Raw genomic sequence first — 21,040 nt, 5'->3', positions numbered from 1 at the left:
TGTTCTCTGTCCTCACCCCCATATTATTATATATCTTTATATAACTCAGGAGTTCCTGGGTGGTATAAATGATTAAGGCACTCGGCTGCTAACTGAAAGGTTGGAGGTTCGAGTCCACCCAGAGGTACATCAGAGGAAAGACCTGGCAATCTACTTCCAAAAACTCAGCCATTGAAAACCCTGTGGAGCACAGTTCTACTCTGACACACGTGGGGTCACCAGGAGTCCAGGGTGGCTCAACAACAAATGGTTAACTGGTTATATAACTCAAGGATTCGGTGCTATCAAAGCACTTTCCATACTTTGAGACTTTGACTCTCAATCCAGCTATAAAGTTACCTGACTTCTGAGGTTATTTGTGTGTATTGGTTACATCTGTTTGTGCGGCAATTTCAGTAATCATAGACAGCGCTTTGAAACACCAGCCATACGCCAGGCACTGCACTGTTTCCTTTATCGTTTATTGTCTCATTTATCCCTATTTTATAGATGAGGAAACAAGAGGCTCAGTGAAGGTTAGGAAACTCACCTACAATATCATAGCTCTTGATGTTGGAAACAGGAATTGAATCTAGATCTGATTCCAGAATCTGAACTCTTAACCATTAGGCTACATTTCCCATCTGGAGAGTAAGGTTGATAGATAATGGGTCCTCAGGAACATTCAGTGAGATTATGCCATTAGTTACCTGAGTAATGGGCAAGTCTTAACTTGTCTACTTTTCTAGGTTTCTGGAAATCCAGAGAAAATAGGCGCAGAGAACCAGGCCCATCCAAGGGTTCTGGAATTTCAAGTGAAGACACAAAGAAAGCATCTTAAGACTTGCCAAGCTTGTCTGCCTCTACCCTTTGCTACTTTATATTTTGTTGGTAACTGGAGGGCAGTTCAATATTTATGGATTTCTTTCATAATTGCATCCATTTTCAAAATCTGTTCAAGTCATTCTTTCTAAATTAGCTGCAGAATTTTCAAGAGCAATGTGGTGGCTGTGCCGATGTTAGGATGAGATGGCGCTAATCTTGTCATTAGCACAGTGTGTCAATATTGAATATTGAATCAAAACAACTCTGGCATTCCACCAGAGGGGAGAAAATATGTCCTGCTAATGCTGTCATTGGGCTTTTCTCTGGACTGGGGAGAGGACCTAGCTTGGAATCTTCTGGGTGCAGCCTTGAGTTTCACATGCCTGTCCTTTCTGATCTGCTTAGATTTGGGGATTTTCTCCACATCTGTCTTGTCCATATAGAAATGGACAACTAGAAGCTTCCTTTCTGATTGGCACTCTGCCTTCTACTGGAGACAACCTTGTACCTGAACCTTTCCCACTCCATTATGCCTTGAAGATGGGTGAGGTTAGCCCCCGCAGTGGTAGCCCCTGCACCCCCCCCCATGCCTGCCCACCTACAGAGCCGCAGATGGCATATTGCAGAAGGTTCTGGTGCTCGAAATGGGCCAGTCAGGCTGATGATGCCCTCTGGTCTTTGATGTAGAAGCCCCATACTCTACCTCCCCAGCTGCTTACACTGCTCACTTGAAACTATTATTAAGATGGTGACCTGGGTATCTAGTTGAGAATGCTGCAGAGAGCTTTGTACAGAATACTCAGGGGACATCCTGGCTCAAGTAAGGCTTCCATTCATTCAAGAATGACTAGGCCCTTTAACATTTTCCCTCATATTGTATTGCATAAGAAAATATATTAGATGCCAAAAACAGTTTACTCCTTTATCAGCAGAAATTATTTTTATTGCATAGTACAGATTAAAAAGTATCCCATAATCAAATGAAGTTGATACCTAGAGAACAGACCCATATTTTATACATAACATGAGAATAAATGCAGTGTTTAATGAAATACTATCTACTGAGCAATCAAGCACATGTAACCCGGGCGTGGAAATTGCTTTCCAAGGCAGAAGAGCATCCTCACCACTGCAGGACAGCCTCCAGTTTCCCCCACCCGGCTTCTTCACCCCCAGCCAGCACAGGCGTGATTTCCTCATGGCTGAGGTGGCCTCCTCCATCGGAAGCAAATAAAGAGGATGCCACAGAGCCCTTGACTGGAGTCAAGTTGAATCCAAGGTCAACATAATGCCAAACAAATCCATTCAAGTGTGAAAATGGGGCACCCAGCTAGTTTTTAGATGTCCCTTAGTTTTTCCCACATATTCACACGCCCTCCCCCAGAAAGCAGACACTTTAAAAATCCAAGCACATTGGTTAGTAGGGTAGCCTCAGCACTGCCCCTTCCCCATCCGGACATTCTTACCATCCATGTCGTGGGGAGCAGGGGAAGTGGTTATGGGGCAGGTACTTACAGGTCATTCTCTGTCCCTAATGTAATTGGTAATAAAAGCTTACCAAATCAAATTTCTCCTAGATGTTTATTTGAACCAGGATGCTGCTGCCCAGGTTCACTGGCTTTGTCTACATCATACCAAGAAAAATAGATAAACTCAGTTCATTACTCAAAAGGAAAAGAGAATATTTTCAATCCAGTAACACATAGAATGACAAACAGCTTTATATATACACATATATATTTATTTATACATACTTATCTATTTATACTGAACAAGAAGAGGACTTGAAGCACTTACTAATGAAGATCAAAGACTACAACCTTCAGTATGGATTACACCTTAACATAAAGAAACCAAAAATCCTCCTAAGTGGACCACTAAGCAACATCATGATAAATGGAGAAAATATCGAAGTTGTCAAGGATTTCATTTTACTTGGATCCACAATCAACACCTATGGAAGCAGCAGTCAAGAAATCAAACGACGATATTGCATTGGGCAAGTCTGCTACAAAAGACCTCTTTAAGGTGTTAAAAAGCCAAGATGTCACTTTGAGGACTAAGGTGTGCCTGACCCAAGCCATGATGTTTTCAATCACCTGATATGCATGAGAAACCAGGACAACTAATAAGGAAGACTGAAGAAGAATTGATGCCTTTGAATTATGGTGTTGATGAAGAATACTGAATATACATGGACTGTCAGAAGAATGAACAAATCTGTCTTGGAAGAAGTATGGCCGGAACGCTCCGTAGAAGGGAGGATGGCATGGCAAGACTTCATCTCAAGTACTTTGGACATAGTATTAGGGGAGACCGGTCCCTGGAGAAGGATATCATGCTTAGTAAAGTAGAGGGGTCAGCGAAAAAGAAGACCCTCAACGAAATAGATTGACACAGTGGCTGCAACAGTGGGCTCAAACAAAGCAGCGATTGTAAGGTTGACACAGGACCAGGCAGTGTTCTGTTCCGTTGTGCACAGGGTCATTCTGAGTTGGAACTGACCTGATGGCACCTAACAACAACAACACCCATTTATACACACATAAATATTTATTTATACACACATATCATAAACCTCCACAGGATTATAATGTACTTTTGGAGTCTGCTGAGAAAATATACACTGATAAAAGAATTTAAAAAAAACAAAAACCCACTATGATTTAAGTAACAGATTTAAATGAATTTGTGTTTTATTAATCACAATAATACCTACGAGTATTTTTCATGCTGTTGAGTTTTGGCAGCTAAGTGTAGATTAAAATAACAGTACTTGATATGCATACGGAATTTTGGTCCCCTAGTAGGCAACTCTACAAATGTTTGTTGAATGAGTGAATGAATGAATGAATGAACGAATGAGCAAATGAATAATTTTCCCAGTGCCCACGTGGTTGTGGGGTTTCCCGAAGGCCACTTGGCAATCTGGAGCATATTTCTGTGATCTCATTCAAAGGCCTGACCGAGGTCTGCTCTGATTTTCAGAATTCTTTGGCGACCTGGACACGTTGATGGGGCCTCTGACCCAGCACAGCAGCATGACCAATCTTGTTCGCTACGTTCGCCAGGGACTGTGTTGGCTGCGCATCGATGCCCACTTGTTGTAGTGGGTACTCCCCATCTCTCGCATCACCACCCATCACTCTACCTCTACCAGTGCCCCGACGGTTGCTGGTGGAACTCCACTCATTTGGGAAAGTTCTCTTTAATTATGTTTATTTTTATGCTTCTTTTGATATCTGTGAAAAACAGAAGTCATTGTATGTGGACACTACAACTTGAGAGCAGTGTATGTTTTATTACCTAGTCATTTTTCAGTATTTTATATGCATTCTTCAGATCCCACCATCTTTTTGTGCTTTATGGAATGACACAGTCCCTACAGTATAGTTTGAAGTCCACACTACCCAAAACAAAGAATGGAAAACACTTATGATGATAACAAATTCCTGAGAAATGAAATAAGATGTCTTACACATCTGTGAGATCTTAGACACAAAGGACCTGCAAAGATTCAAATTTTAGCCAAAGCTTGTCCCCAAACTATACCTTTATGTCCAGAGAAGAACGTATTTCAGAATTCGTTGTTAAACTTTTGCACTTCCCACAGACTCAATCTTCAGGTGAGAATTTCCATTGTCAAAACCCAGTGGCTAGATGTTGTAGCAACATCATAAAATCAAGGGTGTTAAGAAAGTAAATGAGCATAGCAATGCCACTCTTAAAAAGATGCTATGCCATGCAACCAAGGCCTCCTTTGTTACCATTCCTTCCTGACCGCCCGTTTTTTAAATTTTAATGATGAGAAAGACTGACACCATTGATTTTGACAACTCTAAGGCAACAGCTGGCATATACAGTTTTGAATTCCATGATTTGAAGCGTAAATCCTCACCTGGGATTCTCTTTGTGCAAAGCTCTCCTTTTGAGGAGCATTTGGGTGGATGCTCACCCTAGTAGCCAAAATGCTACACTCTAGTCTCAGAGATGGAAGAGAGGAGAGGTCTGGAAAATGCCCAATAAGGAATTCACACCTCTGCCTTCTTTGTAGTCAGTGGGTGGGTCCACAATGAATAGGATTTATTCATTTTATTTTGCTCAAATCTATGGAAACAAAAGTCAGGTTATCACTACCTAGAAATAATAGTATACAATTTGTTTCTTAGTAGCTTTAAAATCTAGACTTCCCCAATTTTTGTTCAGATTTCCTATTTTTTACAAGGGTTTCTTTTTTCTTTCCTTTACCTTTTTTTTTTTTTTTGGATCATTAGTTTTTGACTGAAATACAATCACTGATTCTATTAAAGTCTCTATTAGCATGAAACGATTCCATGAAAATTCCAAAGAAAACTCTAAACTCTTTAAGTAGTAGCTAGACTTTTTTAAAAAAATGAATCTTGGGGTTGTGCTTCACCCTGGGGTGCTTTCAGAAAGCCCTGAAGATTGTGAACAGTTCACCTAATTTGGAGACATTTCCCCATCAGTTGTGACTATTTCCACCCCTTATGACCCTCTACCTTCATTCGATGTCCCTAAACATCACAATGTAAATACCATCTTTGGTGTTCCAGCTCACCAGAAGAATCCCCCACGTGCAGTAAACACTATCCTGATGTCAGTTAATTGTAATTACCTGCTAGTGTATAATTCCACATAGCCCTTAATCTGCTGAGTTCTTGAATTCTGTTCACTGAGTTATGACCAGATAAATAATAGATACATGCACATGAAAGATGCAAACTTGTATGATTTTTAAAGCAAGTCATGCAGGTCTGCGATAGGAACAGCAAGTGGTCACCTTGCACTCTCGTTGTCAAGGTTAGATAGTGCCCCAACTGCAAAAGAGCCAGACTTGAGCTCTACTCTTGCCGTCTTTGAGCTTAAGACCCTTTGTTGTAGAAGTCGTATTCCAATGGCCGAAGCCATGTTGTTGGGATGGCTGATGGGACCATCCCAGCAGCTGAACCCAGCACTTTTTAGGCTCCCACTGTGGTTGAGCTTTACTTTTGCAACCTCGACAACAACACTCACATGCACACACATGCAAACACAGAACTTAAATCCAAGAGAATCCTGTCTGAGCCTCTTAAGTGAGGAAAACAATAATATGAAAGACTATTAACACCCAAGTCGTTTATTCCACATCGGTGGGTGTCACATATCAAAATTAAGCTGATCGCTTTGCAGTGACTCAAATTCTCTGTTTTCCACGGCTTGTCAGGTCGAGTCCCTGGCTTCTGTATATTGAAGCCCACTGGCCTAACTTGTAAGTCCAACCTAGACCAGGATCCTAGACTATCATGGATTTAGGAGTAGAATCTTCTTGAAATTCAATCTCCAGAAACTAGACATTAGAGTGCTAAGAGCAGTTTCCCTGGGAAACAAGCGTATTACCTTGTGGATAAAAGACTTGTAGCTCTAGTTTAGTTTCAGGGAGTTGTTACACCTACTTTACATACAACAGGGAGGCAGCAAGTCACACTGCTGCCCAATGTCACCCCTGGTGGCTGAGTGTAAGGTGTGTGCCCAGTCAGCAGGAGGATAATCAAATCTGACAGTTGAGCTCAGGATCACCAGCTGATTATTTGGTAGACCCACTTTAAAAGCAGCTTAGAAACCAATTAAATATGGAGGATGAATTAGCGTCCTCTCCCTGAGGTGGAGATGTCTTTCGGGTTCGTGATGAAGGATTGTTGCTGCTTTCCAGGCACTCTATTCGTCACATTGTAAATGGTGATGCATGTCATAGATATGCAGCTCTTCGAGGGATGGAGGTATTTTGTCAAGTAAATCTCGTCAGTGTACCAGTTTGTGGGAGGGATATGACACATGTGGAGGGCAGGGCCAGATCCTGCCTCCGGAGTAAGTCCCTTCGCCCCTCCCCAGACCTTGATGGAGGCTTGGTGAGACACGTGGAAATAAGCATAGGCAGTTTTTTTTTAGTAGGGTAAGGGGCAGAGTAATGGGCAGCATCATCCAAGCAAGAACACGGAAAGATGTCAGCCCTGCAGCGTGGCCCAGGGAGGGCCACCACTATGCCTTCATTTATCACCCAAGCTCCAACCGCAGAGAGTTTGACAAGTTTGTGTTATGATGTTGGCTTGGCTTTGTATTTTTAATTCCCTTTGGGTTTTTTAGTGGTTTTGTCATTTTACTGTCTGAGTTTGGTAGGTAGAATTAATTTGAAAAGAGTTTACTAGTGTGGTCCTCAGGGTAGAATTTAGCCGTAAGCATGTTGTTAGCCAGCCTGTAGACTGTTAATTACTTAATAATCTCATTGGGAAAATACTAGTAGCTTTATATTTGGATAACATAATTGGAAAGGCAGATTAGCTGCTGCTACTTTTGAAAGACTTGAGGTTGGGATGCCTTTTCTCCATGTAATGAAATAAAAAGATCCAAATCTTCATAAGCAAGTTGCTGAATTAGAAACCATTGGCTAAAGTGTGTTTTGTTGAGTTTGCAAATGGATGGATTGTTATTTGGATATGATATCACTAAGCGCCTTGGATTCAGTCTGCGTTGGAAAGATACTTGTTCCATAGTTCTTTCCAGAAGCTTTCTAATTCTGGTTTTGTTTTACCAAATTTGCATCCCAGAGTTTGAAGTTGGAGTTTGAAGTTGGAAAGCATTTTTGAAGGCAGGATTGATTTAGCTTTGAGGGTGAAACCCCACGTACTTCTCAACAGACATGATCAAGTTCATCTGCCTGAGTTGGCAGGTGGGAGAACCAAACTGGATCACTGGGTAGGACTACTCAGTAAGGCAGTGACCTGCTTGCTTAGAGAAGCATCGTTATCCCCATTGAGAAAACGTGTAGCAAGAGGACACAGCTACACAATAACAAATGAATGGGTCGATTCAGTGCCCCCAAATTCAATTCTGGGGGGGAAGATGTTGGGCCAGTTGTCAGTGCTCTGTCACTCGGCTGGCAGACTAAATTCGTTGTCGTCGTTGTTGTTATTGTTGTTTCTCATTTCCACTTGCACAGCCTTATTCTCATAATTAAACTCTGATTCATTTTCACTTTGGTGTTAGCAAACTCCAGCAATGGAAATGGCATCTGTGTATTGATAATCAGCATTCACCCTGGCAGGAGGCTAATCAGAGGCTGATCTCAGACATTCATCCTCTCATCGGATATTTTCCGGAAAAGAAAAAGCATTAATTCCCTTTCCATTCTTCTCCTCACAAATCTGGAAGCCCTCTTTACCAAGAGCATCACATTGTTCTCTGTAATCTATCAACTAAAAGAAAATTGCATTGTGGGGAGGGCCGTGGGTGGGGTGAGGGTCAGGGGGGTGGAGGGTGGGGAAGGCCCTCCAGGCCAGACTGCAGTTCTTGCCTCTTTCTACTTCCGATGTGAGATGGTACAAGAATCATTTAGAGGGCTCACGTTGGGTTAGGGGACACGGAACTGCTTTTCAGATCCATGATCAATCTTCATTCTTCTACCAGATTGGAGCTTTGCTGTTTCATTAACTGTGCAGTGTAGACTAATGGTGTTTAATAAAAGTCATTCAAAATTTCAAACTCTTTTGCCAGTGACCTCAATTTTGTTGGCTCTTTGATTTCTACCAGACTTTAGTAGGGAAGAGGGAAACAAAGGAAGCCTGCTACTAGGCTCCTGGCAGGACACACAGTGCAAACCCAGGCTCACCTGCCTACCAGCCTGAGCTGGTGAGCAGCAGCCTGCAGACCAGCTGCGAGATGCCTGAAGAATGCCCCAGTGGATGGTTTCAACTGGGGAAAGCTTGCTTCTCCTGGGGAACTCACTTTTCTCCAACCTCTGCAGTGAAAAGCCAGCTGCCATATCCAGAGCTTAAAGAATTTCAGGTGCTTTACCTATTTGCTTTTGACCTGCATCATTCATGAGGCTGCCAAGTCTCTAAGAATAGAGCCCAGTGGGGTGGCATTGGGTAGCCCGATGCTTCCCAGAAGTTCATGCCCTTCTGTGGCTCTGCAGTTCTTATGAAGCCGGAAAGAGGCGTCCCTGGGCAGGAAGTAAACCCCCAAAGAGGCTGACTTGGTGCCGTATTGCCCCTTCTCACCCAGGCTGGAGCTAGTTTCTTTGACTCTGTTCAGAGCTCAGCCTGGGATGCAACCAGTGGTGTGCTGGTAAATGTTTAGCAACCAGCTCTCTGAAAACAAAAGCGCCTGATTTGTAGCATTTGCCAGTTTCGGGTTTGGGCCAGTTTCCATGGTGTAAATACTCCCCACCATGGCTGATTTCAAGCTACCATCTGTGATAGCACTGAACTAGGAATTAGGAAGAGATCTGCTCTTGTGAGCCCGGGCAAGCTAGCTCCGACACGCTACTGGCTGCGGCCAGTCAGAGAGGGTTCAGGTTTAACATACACTTTCACGTTGACACACACACAGTCAATTACTAAAACTATTCATCAATTTTCTATATGAATCTTCTATGTGTATAGATAGTTTATGAGGCCCTCAAGGCATGCGCTGCCCTGGAGGCCTGGGTTTTAAGAAGGAGATGGTTAAAGAGTGGGAAGCCCTCTTGAGCTGAAAGGACAGATGGATCAGTGGCCGTGGTGTGGCCATCTGCACATCTCCCAGGTAAAATAGAAATGATAAGTGCTTAGAAAACCCTGATGATTGGTTTAAAATAAGCGGATGTGAGTGTTGTTTCTTTTTATTATTTCCAAGTGGTATTTCTAATTTTTAAGTGGAACCTGGATAAATTATTTACTATTGTTTCCTCTAATGGTAGGCTTTTTGTAGTTAGGAAACATTAGGGCCTCTATAGGGGACAGCACAATCTGAAATTTAGCAAGTGTTGTTTTCTCAAAATATGGAAACTCCGTAATTCTTCCATTTCCCCATTGTTGTTCATAAGATTTTTACTTTAGCGATTAGGGGTCCAAGTTAATCATTAACATGTGTTTTTAGTTAAAAGTATCTACTTACTGTCCTAGCTCTGAATTTAAACCAGAATCTCTCCTATATGGATTATGTGATTAATATTCAGAACTGATCATCCAAACCAAAATAATTCCCTCTTCCACCCAATAGGAAGAAAACTAAGGTCACTAACAACAAAGCTTAAGCTGCAGTTTATTTTTCTGTGAGAATGAGGTTTTCACTAAATACACACACACACACACCCCATTTTTTATTAAACCTCCTCATCATAAACCATTCTGGTTGTAGAATAGAAAGTCTCAGAGGACTCCTGGTCCTGTGCCTCTTCTGTGGTTAATAACAGGTTTGTATCTGGAAGGGCTGAAGAACTTGCCCTACAATCCTAGCTTTCTTGCATGGCCAAGCCTGTGTCCATGGTTTAATGCTAGCCCTGGAGGAGATTCATGTCCTGCTCTTTCTTCCTGGACTTTCTCTCTTTAGCCTATGTGATTCATTCTGGAGCTAGCACAATATCAGGGTTTAGGGGGTGTCTTCTCTCTGCTTGTGGTATTCTTGCAACTTTTGTTCTTCCTGGAAAACACCCACTTCTGAATCTGGTTTCCTTGACACTCACATAGGGACCCTGAGTTCCCCTGGCAATAGACTGGTTTATTTGGATAGTTGTCGTTGTTGTTAGGTGCCATCAAGTCGGTTCCAACTCATAGCGACCCTACATACAACAGATGAAACACTACCCAGTCCTGCGCCACCCTCACAAATGTTGCTATGTTTGAGCCCATTGTTGCAGCCACTGTGTCAGTCCATCTCGTTGAGGGTCTTCCTCTCTTTTGTAGACCCTCTACCTTAGCAAGCATGATGTCCTTCTCCAGGGACTGGCCCCTCCTGGTAAAATGTGGATATAGAGAGCTAAAGAAGGTGCTTAACATCATCCTGTGCATTCCCGATTTCAAGACCGTCTTCCCTAATCAATCATATTCACCCACAGATACTGCAAATGAGATTGATTCTGTCTCAAGACAACTTTTCAAATCATTTTCTTCCTGGATGATTCTACTCTCTGGGTATTTTCAGAAGAGAAATATCTGAGATGAAATTCCTCACATTTATTGAATTCTACAAATTGTTGTTTTGATTCTTATTTTCATCAGGGTAGCGCTTCTGAAGATTGTTTGATGTAGTGTTATCTTCAGATAAAATGAATATGTCAAAAGGGAGCCCAGTAGACACTCCGTGCTCAGAAACAGTCTGGGGATCAGAAGATACTGAAACTTCTCCCCTTTGTGCATTGGGTTTGTTGAGTGACATATCCTTAGGGTCCTCCAAAGAAGAAATTGGCTTCTTTTCTGTTCCTAGTGGTGGCGGTGGCTGTGGTGGTTGTCGTTAGTGGTTTCTCTCTCTCTATTCCCTGCTTGTGTTCTTTCTCTGGCTCTGGCTTTTGCTTCCCTGCTTGTGTTCTTTTTCTCTCTAAACAAATGAATAGCTGAATTAATTGTGAGCTTCTGAATTGTACTTGTTCATGCTTTTAAAACATAACAGATTAATAAAAAATAGATGTGTCCTCATTTAAAACATGCCACCTGGAAAAGCATGTGGTATTACGAAACCATGCCGTTACACTAACTGCATTATTACATGGCAGTATAAATATGAGTCTGTAGAATCCATTTGTCCCATTGTATAACTTCGTGGAACAGTGTTTTGACCTTTTGAACCAAATTTCAGAGCAAGTGGAGTGATTGCAGGCAGTGTTGATATCAGAATTTATCAATGAACTTTAGTCGGAGGCCTGGCAGTGGCAGACATCTTCAGACGTCGCTGCAACCATTAGAAATATGAACAACAGTTCTCTGTTCAAGAAATCTCCCAGAATGCTTCAGTCAAGATTCTCTTTAAGTTCATCCTTTCCCTCCCCACCCCCCTTCTCTTTTTCCTTTTTTATTCTCCTGGGGAGGGGGAGGGATGCTGCTGTTGACAGAAGAAATATTTTGATTGCAATGGTGTGTTTTTCTCTCCTCTCTCTCTTCCTCTCTCTCTCTTTCTCTCATTAAAATATTGAACTCTGGAGTCTTTGGTAAATCTGCATTAGACTAGGCTGTAGACCAAAAATAAAACCTAAGCAAACACTGGTGGGTTTCCAAAGAGAAACACCCCAGTTTCATTGGGCCCTTCCATACCCATGCTAACAAACGGCAGGAAAGGCAGGTAGTTTTTGCAGAGGGGCACTTTTAAAATGTCCTCTGAGACCTAATGCAGTTTAGCAAATGACTCCACCTGTTGGTCTAGTTAAAACCTTGACTGAGATTTGCAAAATACCCTTGGGAGTTGCCAGGGGTGTCTGCTGCCTGGTCTACAGTGTGTGTGTGTGTGTGTGTTTGCTTTGTATCTAAAAGGCACATTCACAAGAGTCTTGTGTGCTCATTTGAAGTATTTCCTAACATTCCCATTAGCCTGTACATAAGAACCAGAAAGATAATTCCACCATGTTGTAAATGAGGATGTGACTCTATAATCTGTCTTCTGTTCTTGAAAAGAAGACGACATTTTCATGCGTATTTTAACCAGAAACTGTATATTTAAGTGTCATGGAAAATATTTATTGAATAACTGGGATACAAATGGGAATTTAATTGTCATCATCTGCTTTGTGTGGGGGGTGCCCGCCAACACCATGTCGCTGGATCATTGTGGTAAGCCATAACTGAGCAAATAGAACACGTTGTGCGTGGCGTTGTGTGTGTGTGTGTGTGTGTGTGTATGTGCACACACGCACACACTTGTGCACACGTTTGCATGTGTGACATCTTTGGCTTGCTGTCCCTCATGGGATTTTAGCTTTCCCTTCTAGAAAAAACATTTTTTTATAGTTCAGGAGGCCATGGCTACATTATTACATGAAGGCAGTGATTTAAAATGGGAACTCCTTTCCTCTTGGAAGGTTTTGTCATAATATTACGGCTCAACCACATGGTTTCCACTGCCCTATGTGAAGGAAGAGGCTCTGCTCAAATCCAACTGAGTTGCCAAGCGAAAGCTGTAGGTCAAGATGCATGGGAGGGCAGATGGAGTACTACAGTAATGTCTGAGCTGAGTTGAGCTCTTTGGGTTGGAGTGAGCTGGCCCCAGGCTACAGAGGCAGCTCAGCTCCCTGGGCCAATGTCCGACCTGGGCTCCCTCCAAGGAAGAAAGGAGCAGAACCATCAGAAAAAGCCTGGCCTGGCTCCTTCCTGAGGTCCTTCCCCCAGTGACACCACACTGATGGCATCCCAGGGGGCCATCACAATGAGTTGATAGTTCCTCAAGTCCCCCCTCTGTTTTAACAGAATCCAGTTCGTCTTTTTCCTTGGGTGCACATTTCCAATTTTCATTCTCATTGCAGATTCACCAATCATTGTTCTCAACACGCATGCTAGTCTCATCAGATTTTTAGTAAGTTCAGATGTTCTGTATAGACCAGAGTAACTGTTCTAATATCAAGCAATTGATGAAATGTTATCTAGTTTTAAAAAAAAAAAGTGATTTCATGCGCTTTCTATGTATAAATCGGTATCAGCCTGTGTTGCTTTGCATTTCAAATGTGTGGCGCACAAGCGTTTTGTTGGTGCTTTGTTCTCAGTACAGTAACTCTATGTACAAACATTTAAATGTAGTTTTGTTGTTTTCCAACACGATGTCTCTGTAAAAACGATATTGGCTGAGCTGGTGCATTGGTTTCTCTCATAGAGGCATTAACTATACTGCCAATTCATTGAATTATTTAAAACCGCAAAATAAAATTTTTATGAAAATCTTGTTGTAGACATGGAGATTATTCTGCTTACAGACTTTCCCAGCCATAAGTACCTTCTTACCACCTCTTTTGCATTATAATACATAGTCAGCACTCCCACTGACTTCTACAGCTTTAAAACTGAGGACCACACAGAAAATAACTCTCACAAAGCCAATTCATTTTGGAAGAGAGACCCTTTGACCATCATTCAAAGCCCATTCAAAAGGAAATTATAAAATGTTTAGTTATCTGGACTCCAAGTACACAGCACAAGAAAAGCTTGCAAAGTGTAAGGCTGTGACTGTAGCAGTTACTGAGAGAAGAGTCAGAAGAAGTTACAAAACTAGACTGAAACAGTAAAAGCACAGCTGACTGTGGCCTTTTACCCCAGGAGCAGGTAGCCACTAGCCTGGAAGGACAACATAAGCAATAATTGTAAGTCACAATAATGATTTAAAGTCATCAGGAAAAGGTTAAATTATCTTAGGTACACTTTTTTAAGGCACCCTGGAAGTGCAATGGTTAAGGTCTTGGCTGCTAACCCAAAGATCTGTGCTTTGAACCTGCCAGCAGCTCCGAGGGAGAAAAGACATGGCAATCTGCTTTCGAAAAAATTACACCTGGGAAATCCTAGGGGGCAGTTCTACCCTGTCATGTGGTGCCCACTGTGAGCCAGAATTGACTGGACAGCAAACACCACCACTGCCGCATTCTTTGTACTAAGGCAGAAAAGCCTGAATATTTTAGAAATACTTCCTTGAAAATATGTTCCAGACAGTAACAGAGCAAGTGTCAGATATTTAGAAAATTCGCTTGTATGCAGCGTCATCTTTGGCCATGAGAAGTGAGCGAGAAATTGCAATGTGAAGGCTCTGCACAACACAAAGCTCCTGTCAGTGAGCCCAACGTTAACAAGCAGCGTGGTGGAATTTCCCGTGAACAAATGAACTACACTTGGGTTGGCCAGATATTGTGACACTCCATAATCATAGTCCAAGTCTGAGCACTAACGTGGCTAAGATGGATGGTTGTACTACCATCACTAAAAATTCCAAATCCTTTCCAAAATTTGAAGCCCGCAACATCCATAAATACGAACATTTTTCTTAAGGGGTAATGAAGAAATATTTGATCTGAGCAAATAGTTTAGATGGGTCGTATTTTTTTTTCTCAAGTGACCATGTTGTTTTCTATTTCTCTTAAAAAACAGATTTCAGAAATTATGATCGTGCCTAGGTAAAATACACATGCATGCAAATCAGGCCTGGGAAGAAATAAGCAGAATGGTGTTTTCAAAAATTAGAGTGCTGGTATGATGCTGATTGATCAGTTCATGGAGCACTTACACTGTGCCAAGCACTGTGCTAGCACTTTCTAACACGTTAACTTATGAGTTAATTGTCATAACGGGGGCAGTGGCGGTCCACCGGTAGAATTCTCACGTTCCACGCAGAAGACCCGGCTTCCGTTTCTGGCCGACGCACCTCATGGGCAGCCTCCACCGCCCATCTCTCAGGAGAGGCTTGTGTGTTGCTGTGATAATGAACAGATTTCAGTGGGGCATCCAGACTAAGACAGACTAGGAAGAAAGGCCTGGTGATCTACTTCCAAAAAAGCAGCCAGAGAAAACCCTACGGGTCACAACGGCCTAATCTACAACCACTCACTGGAGTGATGCAGGAGCAGGCAGTGCTTTGTTCCACTGTGTGTGGGGTCACCATGAGAGGGAAGCCAATTTGATGGCAGCTACCAACAAAAACGATCCTCGTAATAGCCCTATAAGGTAAGTACCATTACGTTCCTGTTGTAGATATGAGGAAAATAAGGCACAAAGAGGTTAACAGCTTCCCTAAGGTCACACAGCTTCTCACTGCTTATGAATAATGCCACTGGTGCTGTAGCATCATTTCATTTTAAAAACAAAAGTAAAGAAGGGTCTTAAGCCCTTCTCAGTCCTTCCAGGGGTCTATAAAGACCAGCCTTCCAGAAAACGTCTCTTTCCAGGAAGACTGAGATCAGGCCACAGAAGGAGTCAGCAACTCAGGAAAGGTTTGGTAAAACGGGCCCCTTATGCTTGGAAGTGACAAATAGAAGAAGACATTGTGCTACATTCATGGCTGGTCCCTTGGGCTGGGGTGATGGTCAGGCCTTGGATCGGTAAAGCTGTAACATCAGCTCACTTTGAAGATGGCCCCAGCCTTGAGCTTGACTCCTGCTCCTTGTCTCTGAGATGCAGAACATTTCAGGGAAGTGAGTGCCCTGGGCTTTCGGGCAAGATTTGAGAGTAAGCTCTGGCTGCCTGACTTAATCAGGGAGCTTAACCTTTCTGTGTCCCACACAGTGGCGTCACTAGGGGGTTGCGGAGGGAGGGTGCAGACCACACCCGCTGACACAGTCACAGGTGTGACATCAAAATGACTGTCTATAAAATTTTTGTACAGTACGGCAGCAGAAATCTATTATTTTTAATAAAAATACCCCGTAGTTAGTTATAACAACAAAAACATTTTTCATAAGACCACCTTACATATATAGATATGCCTACAAGGCTAAAACTCTCTGCTAATTTACTTTTTGAATCTTCTAATGCCCTCTGGTCAGAGCTGCCGTTATTATTACCCGATTACAATGACACTTCAAATCATGTGGTTTCACGCGCATGTACTACAAGCATGCGCTGTCGTTTTCGTTGCTTCTGGTGTTTTTATAGTCCATGATTTTGTCAAATTTTCTGGTGTTTTAGCTACCATATTGTAGTAATTAGCATGGGGGGATGACACCATGAGTTACCGAACTGGGTGACAACAACCTTAGTGATGCCACTGGCCCCACGTTTTTCCTCTATAAAGTGGAGTTGATACTATCCACTTTTCCCCCTGCCTGCTATGCAGAGATGAGCATAGTGGCATATGGACTTCCGTTTCTTACCCTACATTCCCTCTTGGCCACTCTGATGATTTTGTTTCCCCAAACATTTTCCCCTGACACTCCGTCATGATCAAGGCTGACAGTCTTAATCCTCTGAGAGTATAAGAGTAGTAAGGTTAACTTTAAGACTGTATTCCTCACAGGGGACATGCCACAAGTGGGTAGACAGTGGCAGTGTGGATCATACAAAAGGCTCAGAGGACACTGAGCTTCATGCTCTGGGGGGAGAAAATGTTTTCCTTTGTGAGTTTCTCCAGGAAACACATTTTGGGCTTGGGGGGATATTTTGTCATCCCCCCCCCCATTTTTAGAAATGGAAATAAAAACTTAAAATTTTTAGCTGTGATATAACAGTTACTTGCTGGAAGTCCCTGGCTGGTGCAAATGGTTAATACAGTCAGCTGCTAACCAAAGGTTGGAAGTTTGAGTCCATCCAGATGTGTCTCGGAAGAAAGACCTCAGAAATCAGCCATTGAAAACCCAATGGAGCACAGTTCTACTTTGACACACATGGAGTCGCCATGAGTGGGAATTGGCTCAATGGCAACTGGTGGATTGGTATATAATTTGCTAAGGGGGATTTTGCCCATCAGTTTCAGGTATAACATTTGAAGTTGACACACGTTCTTAGGGCCTTTCACAATTGAGATTAGCCATGCGCAGGCTATGAGCTGGCTGCCTATTAGAACTGACAGCCACACAAACTAGTGTGTGAGTTCAGGAGGGAAATGGGAGGGGAGCAGGAAATGACCTTCTAGCCCTGTCTTTTTAGCCCTGTGACTCTCAACCCTGGGGAAATACTATGGGACCCTTTAAAAATGCAAATGCCCAGGCCTCACTCGATAGATCTGTATCGGGGCCTCTGACATCAGTATCTTCTAGAGCCCCTTGTTGATCCAATGTGAAGCTAGACAGAAGAACAAGTAGTCTAGGCTGTAGCTGCGAGGACTCACCTTGTCAAAGAAAGAACTCCCAGGTACTCGTTCATCCTACCCACCTGCCTGGGGCTTGGGGGGAGGGATTTTGAGAGTAAAGAGGGGAAAAGAGAGAATGGTGCTAGGCTCTGGGTGGCACAAACGCTAGGCTACTAACCAAAAGGTTGCAAGTTCAAACCCACCCAGAAGTGCCTTGGAAGAAAGGCCTGGCAATCTGCTTCTGAAAGGTCACAGCCTTGAAAACCCCTTGGAGCACAGTTCTATTCTGATACACATGAGGTCGTCATGAGGATTCAACTAGACGCAACTCATTAAGCATTCTAGAGAAAACGTCTGTCCCACAGGAATCCAAACTCAGAGCATTCTTCTCCCAGGAAGGGATTTCCTGTCAGGTGTTTGTAACTCCCCAGGAGTCCAAAACACGATTCACTTGAACATATTCTCATTTCCCAAATACAACAGGCCCTCCAGCAGGCCGGAAAAGTGAGGGAAAGCCCAAGAGGAGACACACATATCTCAGTCAGCACTCTCTTGGGCATGGCTGGACCTCAGTGGAGACTAATGGCAGCCATCTGAGATTCTCCCAGTATCCCTGACTCTGAGGGCACGGCAATCTGGAGATGATCCAGGGATAGGAAGGAAGGTTTTTTCACAGAGTTTCATTTAGATAAGCCCCTCCCCAAGCCTTTGTTGGGCCCGAGCATTTGCAGGACAGAAAACTGCAGACTAAGCAGAGGGGAGTAAAGATTCCTGAGGGTCTTCTGGGCACCAAAAGGGCTCTAAAGGGTTGCTGACAAGGGGCAGGGGCAGGGCCAGGCTCCATTTGAGGTCCCCTGCTGGCTGCCCCCAAGCATCCTGAACACCCCCTAAGCTGACAAAGTCTTAGCCCATACTCACAAGCAAGGCCCGTGGTAGCCAGCAAGCACACCCTAAAGCAAAGCCCTCATGGGCAGGGGGCCTATTGGCTGTATCCCCAGCCCACTCACTCCAGCCAGCTGAGTACTTGGTGGCCTCTACCTTGGCTCTGGCTTAGGGTGCAGCTCATTTCCCACACTCCTGTACAGATCACCTCAACCTCGACTGCACACCTGGATCACCTGGTGAGCTTTAAAATTTACTAGGTCCTAGGGCCTGCAAATGCCAGAGATCGCATGATACAATTTTGCAAGATTAATAATTTCTTCATTGCAAATACTTTTTTTTTTTTTACCAGCATAAACAGCAACTATACACATGGACCTCGCCAGGTAGAATACATGAGAATCAAATGGACTACATCTGTGTGTGCAAAGAGACAATGAAAAAGCTCAATATCATCAGTCAGAACAAGGCCAGGGGCCGACTGTGGAACAAACCATCAACTGCTCATATGCAAGTTCGAGTTGAAACTGAAGAAAATCAGAGCAAGTCCACAAGAGCCAAAGTATGACCTTGAATATATCCCACCTGAATTTAGAGACCATCTCAAGAATAGATTTGACATGTTGAACACTAATGACCAAAGACCAGATGAGTTGTGGAATGACATCAAGGAGATCATCCATGAAGAAAGCAAGAGGTCACTGAAAAGACAGGAAAGAAAAAAAAGACCAAGGTGGATGTCAAAGGAGACTCTGAAACTTGCTCTCGAACGTTCAGCAGGTAAAGCAAAAGGAAGAAATGATGAAGTAAAAGAGCTGAACAGAAGATTTCAAAGGGCCTCTCGAGAAGACAAAGAAAAGTATTATAATGGACATGTGCAAAGAGCTGGAGATAGAAAACCAAAAGGGAAGAACACACTCAGCATTTCTCAAACTGAAAGAACTAAAAAAATTCAAGCCTCTAGTTGCAACATGTTGTCAGAAGGGATCAGTCCCTGGAGAAGGACATCATGCTTGGCAGAGTACAGGGTCAGCGGAAAAGAGGAAGACCCTCAAGGAGGTGGATTGACACAGTGGCTGCAACAATGAGCTCAAGCATAACAACGATTGTAAGGATGGCGCAGGACAGGGCAGTGTTTCGTTCTGTTGTGCATAGGATTGCTATGAGTCGGAATCGACTCGATGGCACCTTACAACAACAACAACAGTTGCAATAGTGAAGGATTCTATGGGCAAAATCCTATACAACGCAGGAAGCATCAAAAGAAGGTGGAAGGAATACGCAGAGTCACTGGACAAAAAAAAAAAAACTGGTTAACGTTAAATCGTTCCAGGAGGGAGCATATGATCAGGAACCAATGGTACTGAAGGAAGAAGTCCAAGCTGCACTGAAGACATTGGCTAAAAACAAGGCTCCAGGAACTGACAGAATACCAATTGAGAGGTTTCAACAAACGGATCCAGGTCTTTGCACGTGTCATTAAAATACTTTGCCTTCTCAAGCTGCCCTTTGAAATCTGTCCACCTCTTTTACTTCATCACTTCTTCTGTTCGCTTTAGCTACTCACTGCTCTAAAGTAAGTTTCAGAGTCTCTTCTGACATCATTCTTGGTCTTTTCTTTCTTTCCTGTCTTTTTAATGACCTCTTGCTTTCTTTAAGTATGATGTCCTTGATGTCATTCCGCAACTCATTTGGTCTTTGCTCATTAGTTTCAAAGTGTAAAATACATTCTTGAGATGGTCTCTAAATTCAGGTGGATTATACTCAGGTCGTACTTTGGCTCTCGTAGACTTGTTCTAATTTTCTTCAGCTTCAACTTGAACCTGCATATGAGCAATTGATGGTCTGTTCCGCAGCTGGCCCCTGGCCTTGTTTTGACTGATGCTATTTAACTTTTCCACAGATGTAGTCAATTTTATTCTTGTATATTCCATTTGGCTAGGTCCATGTGTATCCAAATGCAAAAAAAAAAAAAAAAAAAAGAAAACCCTTGTTGTCGATTCGATTCCGACTCATAGTGATTCTATAAGACAGAGTAGAACTCCCCATAGACTTTCCAAGGAGCACCTGGTGGATTTGAACTGCCAACCTTTTAGTTAGCAGCCATAGCACTTAACCACTATGCCACCAGGGTTTCCATGGGTATAGTCGTCATTTATGTTGGTGAAAAAGGTATTTGCAATGAAGAAGTCGTTGGTCTTGCAAAATTCAATCATGTGATCTCCAGCATCGTTTCTATCGCCAAAGCCATATTTTCCAACTACCGATCCTTCTTTGTTTCCAACTTTCACATTCCAATCTCCAGTAATTATCAATGCATCTTGATTGCATGTTTGATCAATTTCAGACTGCAGAAGTTGGTAAAAATCTTGAGTTTCTTCATCTTTGGCCTTCAGAGGTTGGTGTATAAATTTGAATAATAGCTATATTAACTGGTCTTCCTTGTAGGTGCATGGATATTATCCTATCACTGACAGCATTTTACTTCATGATAGATCTTGAAATGTTCTTTCTGAGGATGAATGCAACACCATTTCTCTTCAAGTTGTCATTCCCGGCATAGTACACCATATGATTGTCTGATTCAAAATGGCCAATACCAGTGCATTTCAGCCTACTAATGCCTAGGATATCGATGTTTATAAGTTCCATTTCATTTTTGATCAATTCCAATTTTCCTAGATTCATACTTTGTACAATCTAGGTTCTGATTATTAATGGATGTTTGCAGCTGTTTCTTCTCATTTTGAGTCATGCCACATCAGCAAATGAAGGTTGTAAAAGCTTTACTCCATCCATGTCATTAAAGTCGACTCTACTTTGAGGACACAGCTCCTCCCCAGTAGTCCTTTGAGTG

General features: G+C 42.8%; 1 protein-coding gene across 1 annotated transcript in view; it reads left to right on the top strand.

Annotated features, from left to right (window-relative positions):
* The window catches only part of AFF2 (ALF transcription elongation factor 2), a 588,903-nt gene extending 583,899 nt beyond the window's left edge, over positions 1 to 5,004 (top strand). The window contains exon 21 of the mRNA XM_049871652.1: positions 3,793 to 5,004. Coding sequence (XP_049727609.1) covers positions 3,793 to 3,914 — 122 coding nt within the window. The 3' untranslated portion in view covers positions 3,915 to 5,004. The remainder of the gene's footprint in view (positions 1 to 3,792) is intronic.
* Positions 5,005 to 21,040: the final 16,036 nt, after the last annotated feature.

The sequence above is a fragment of the Elephas maximus genome, chromosome X (genome assembly GCF_024166365.1).
Source record: "Elephas maximus indicus isolate mEleMax1 chromosome X, mEleMax1 primary haplotype, whole genome shotgun sequence".
Classification (NCBI taxonomy): Eukaryota; Metazoa; Chordata; class Mammalia; order Proboscidea; family Elephantidae; genus Elephas; species Elephas maximus.
The sequence above is the reverse complement of the archived record's forward strand: the minus strand, read 5'-3'. Positions and strand labels throughout refer to the sequence as shown.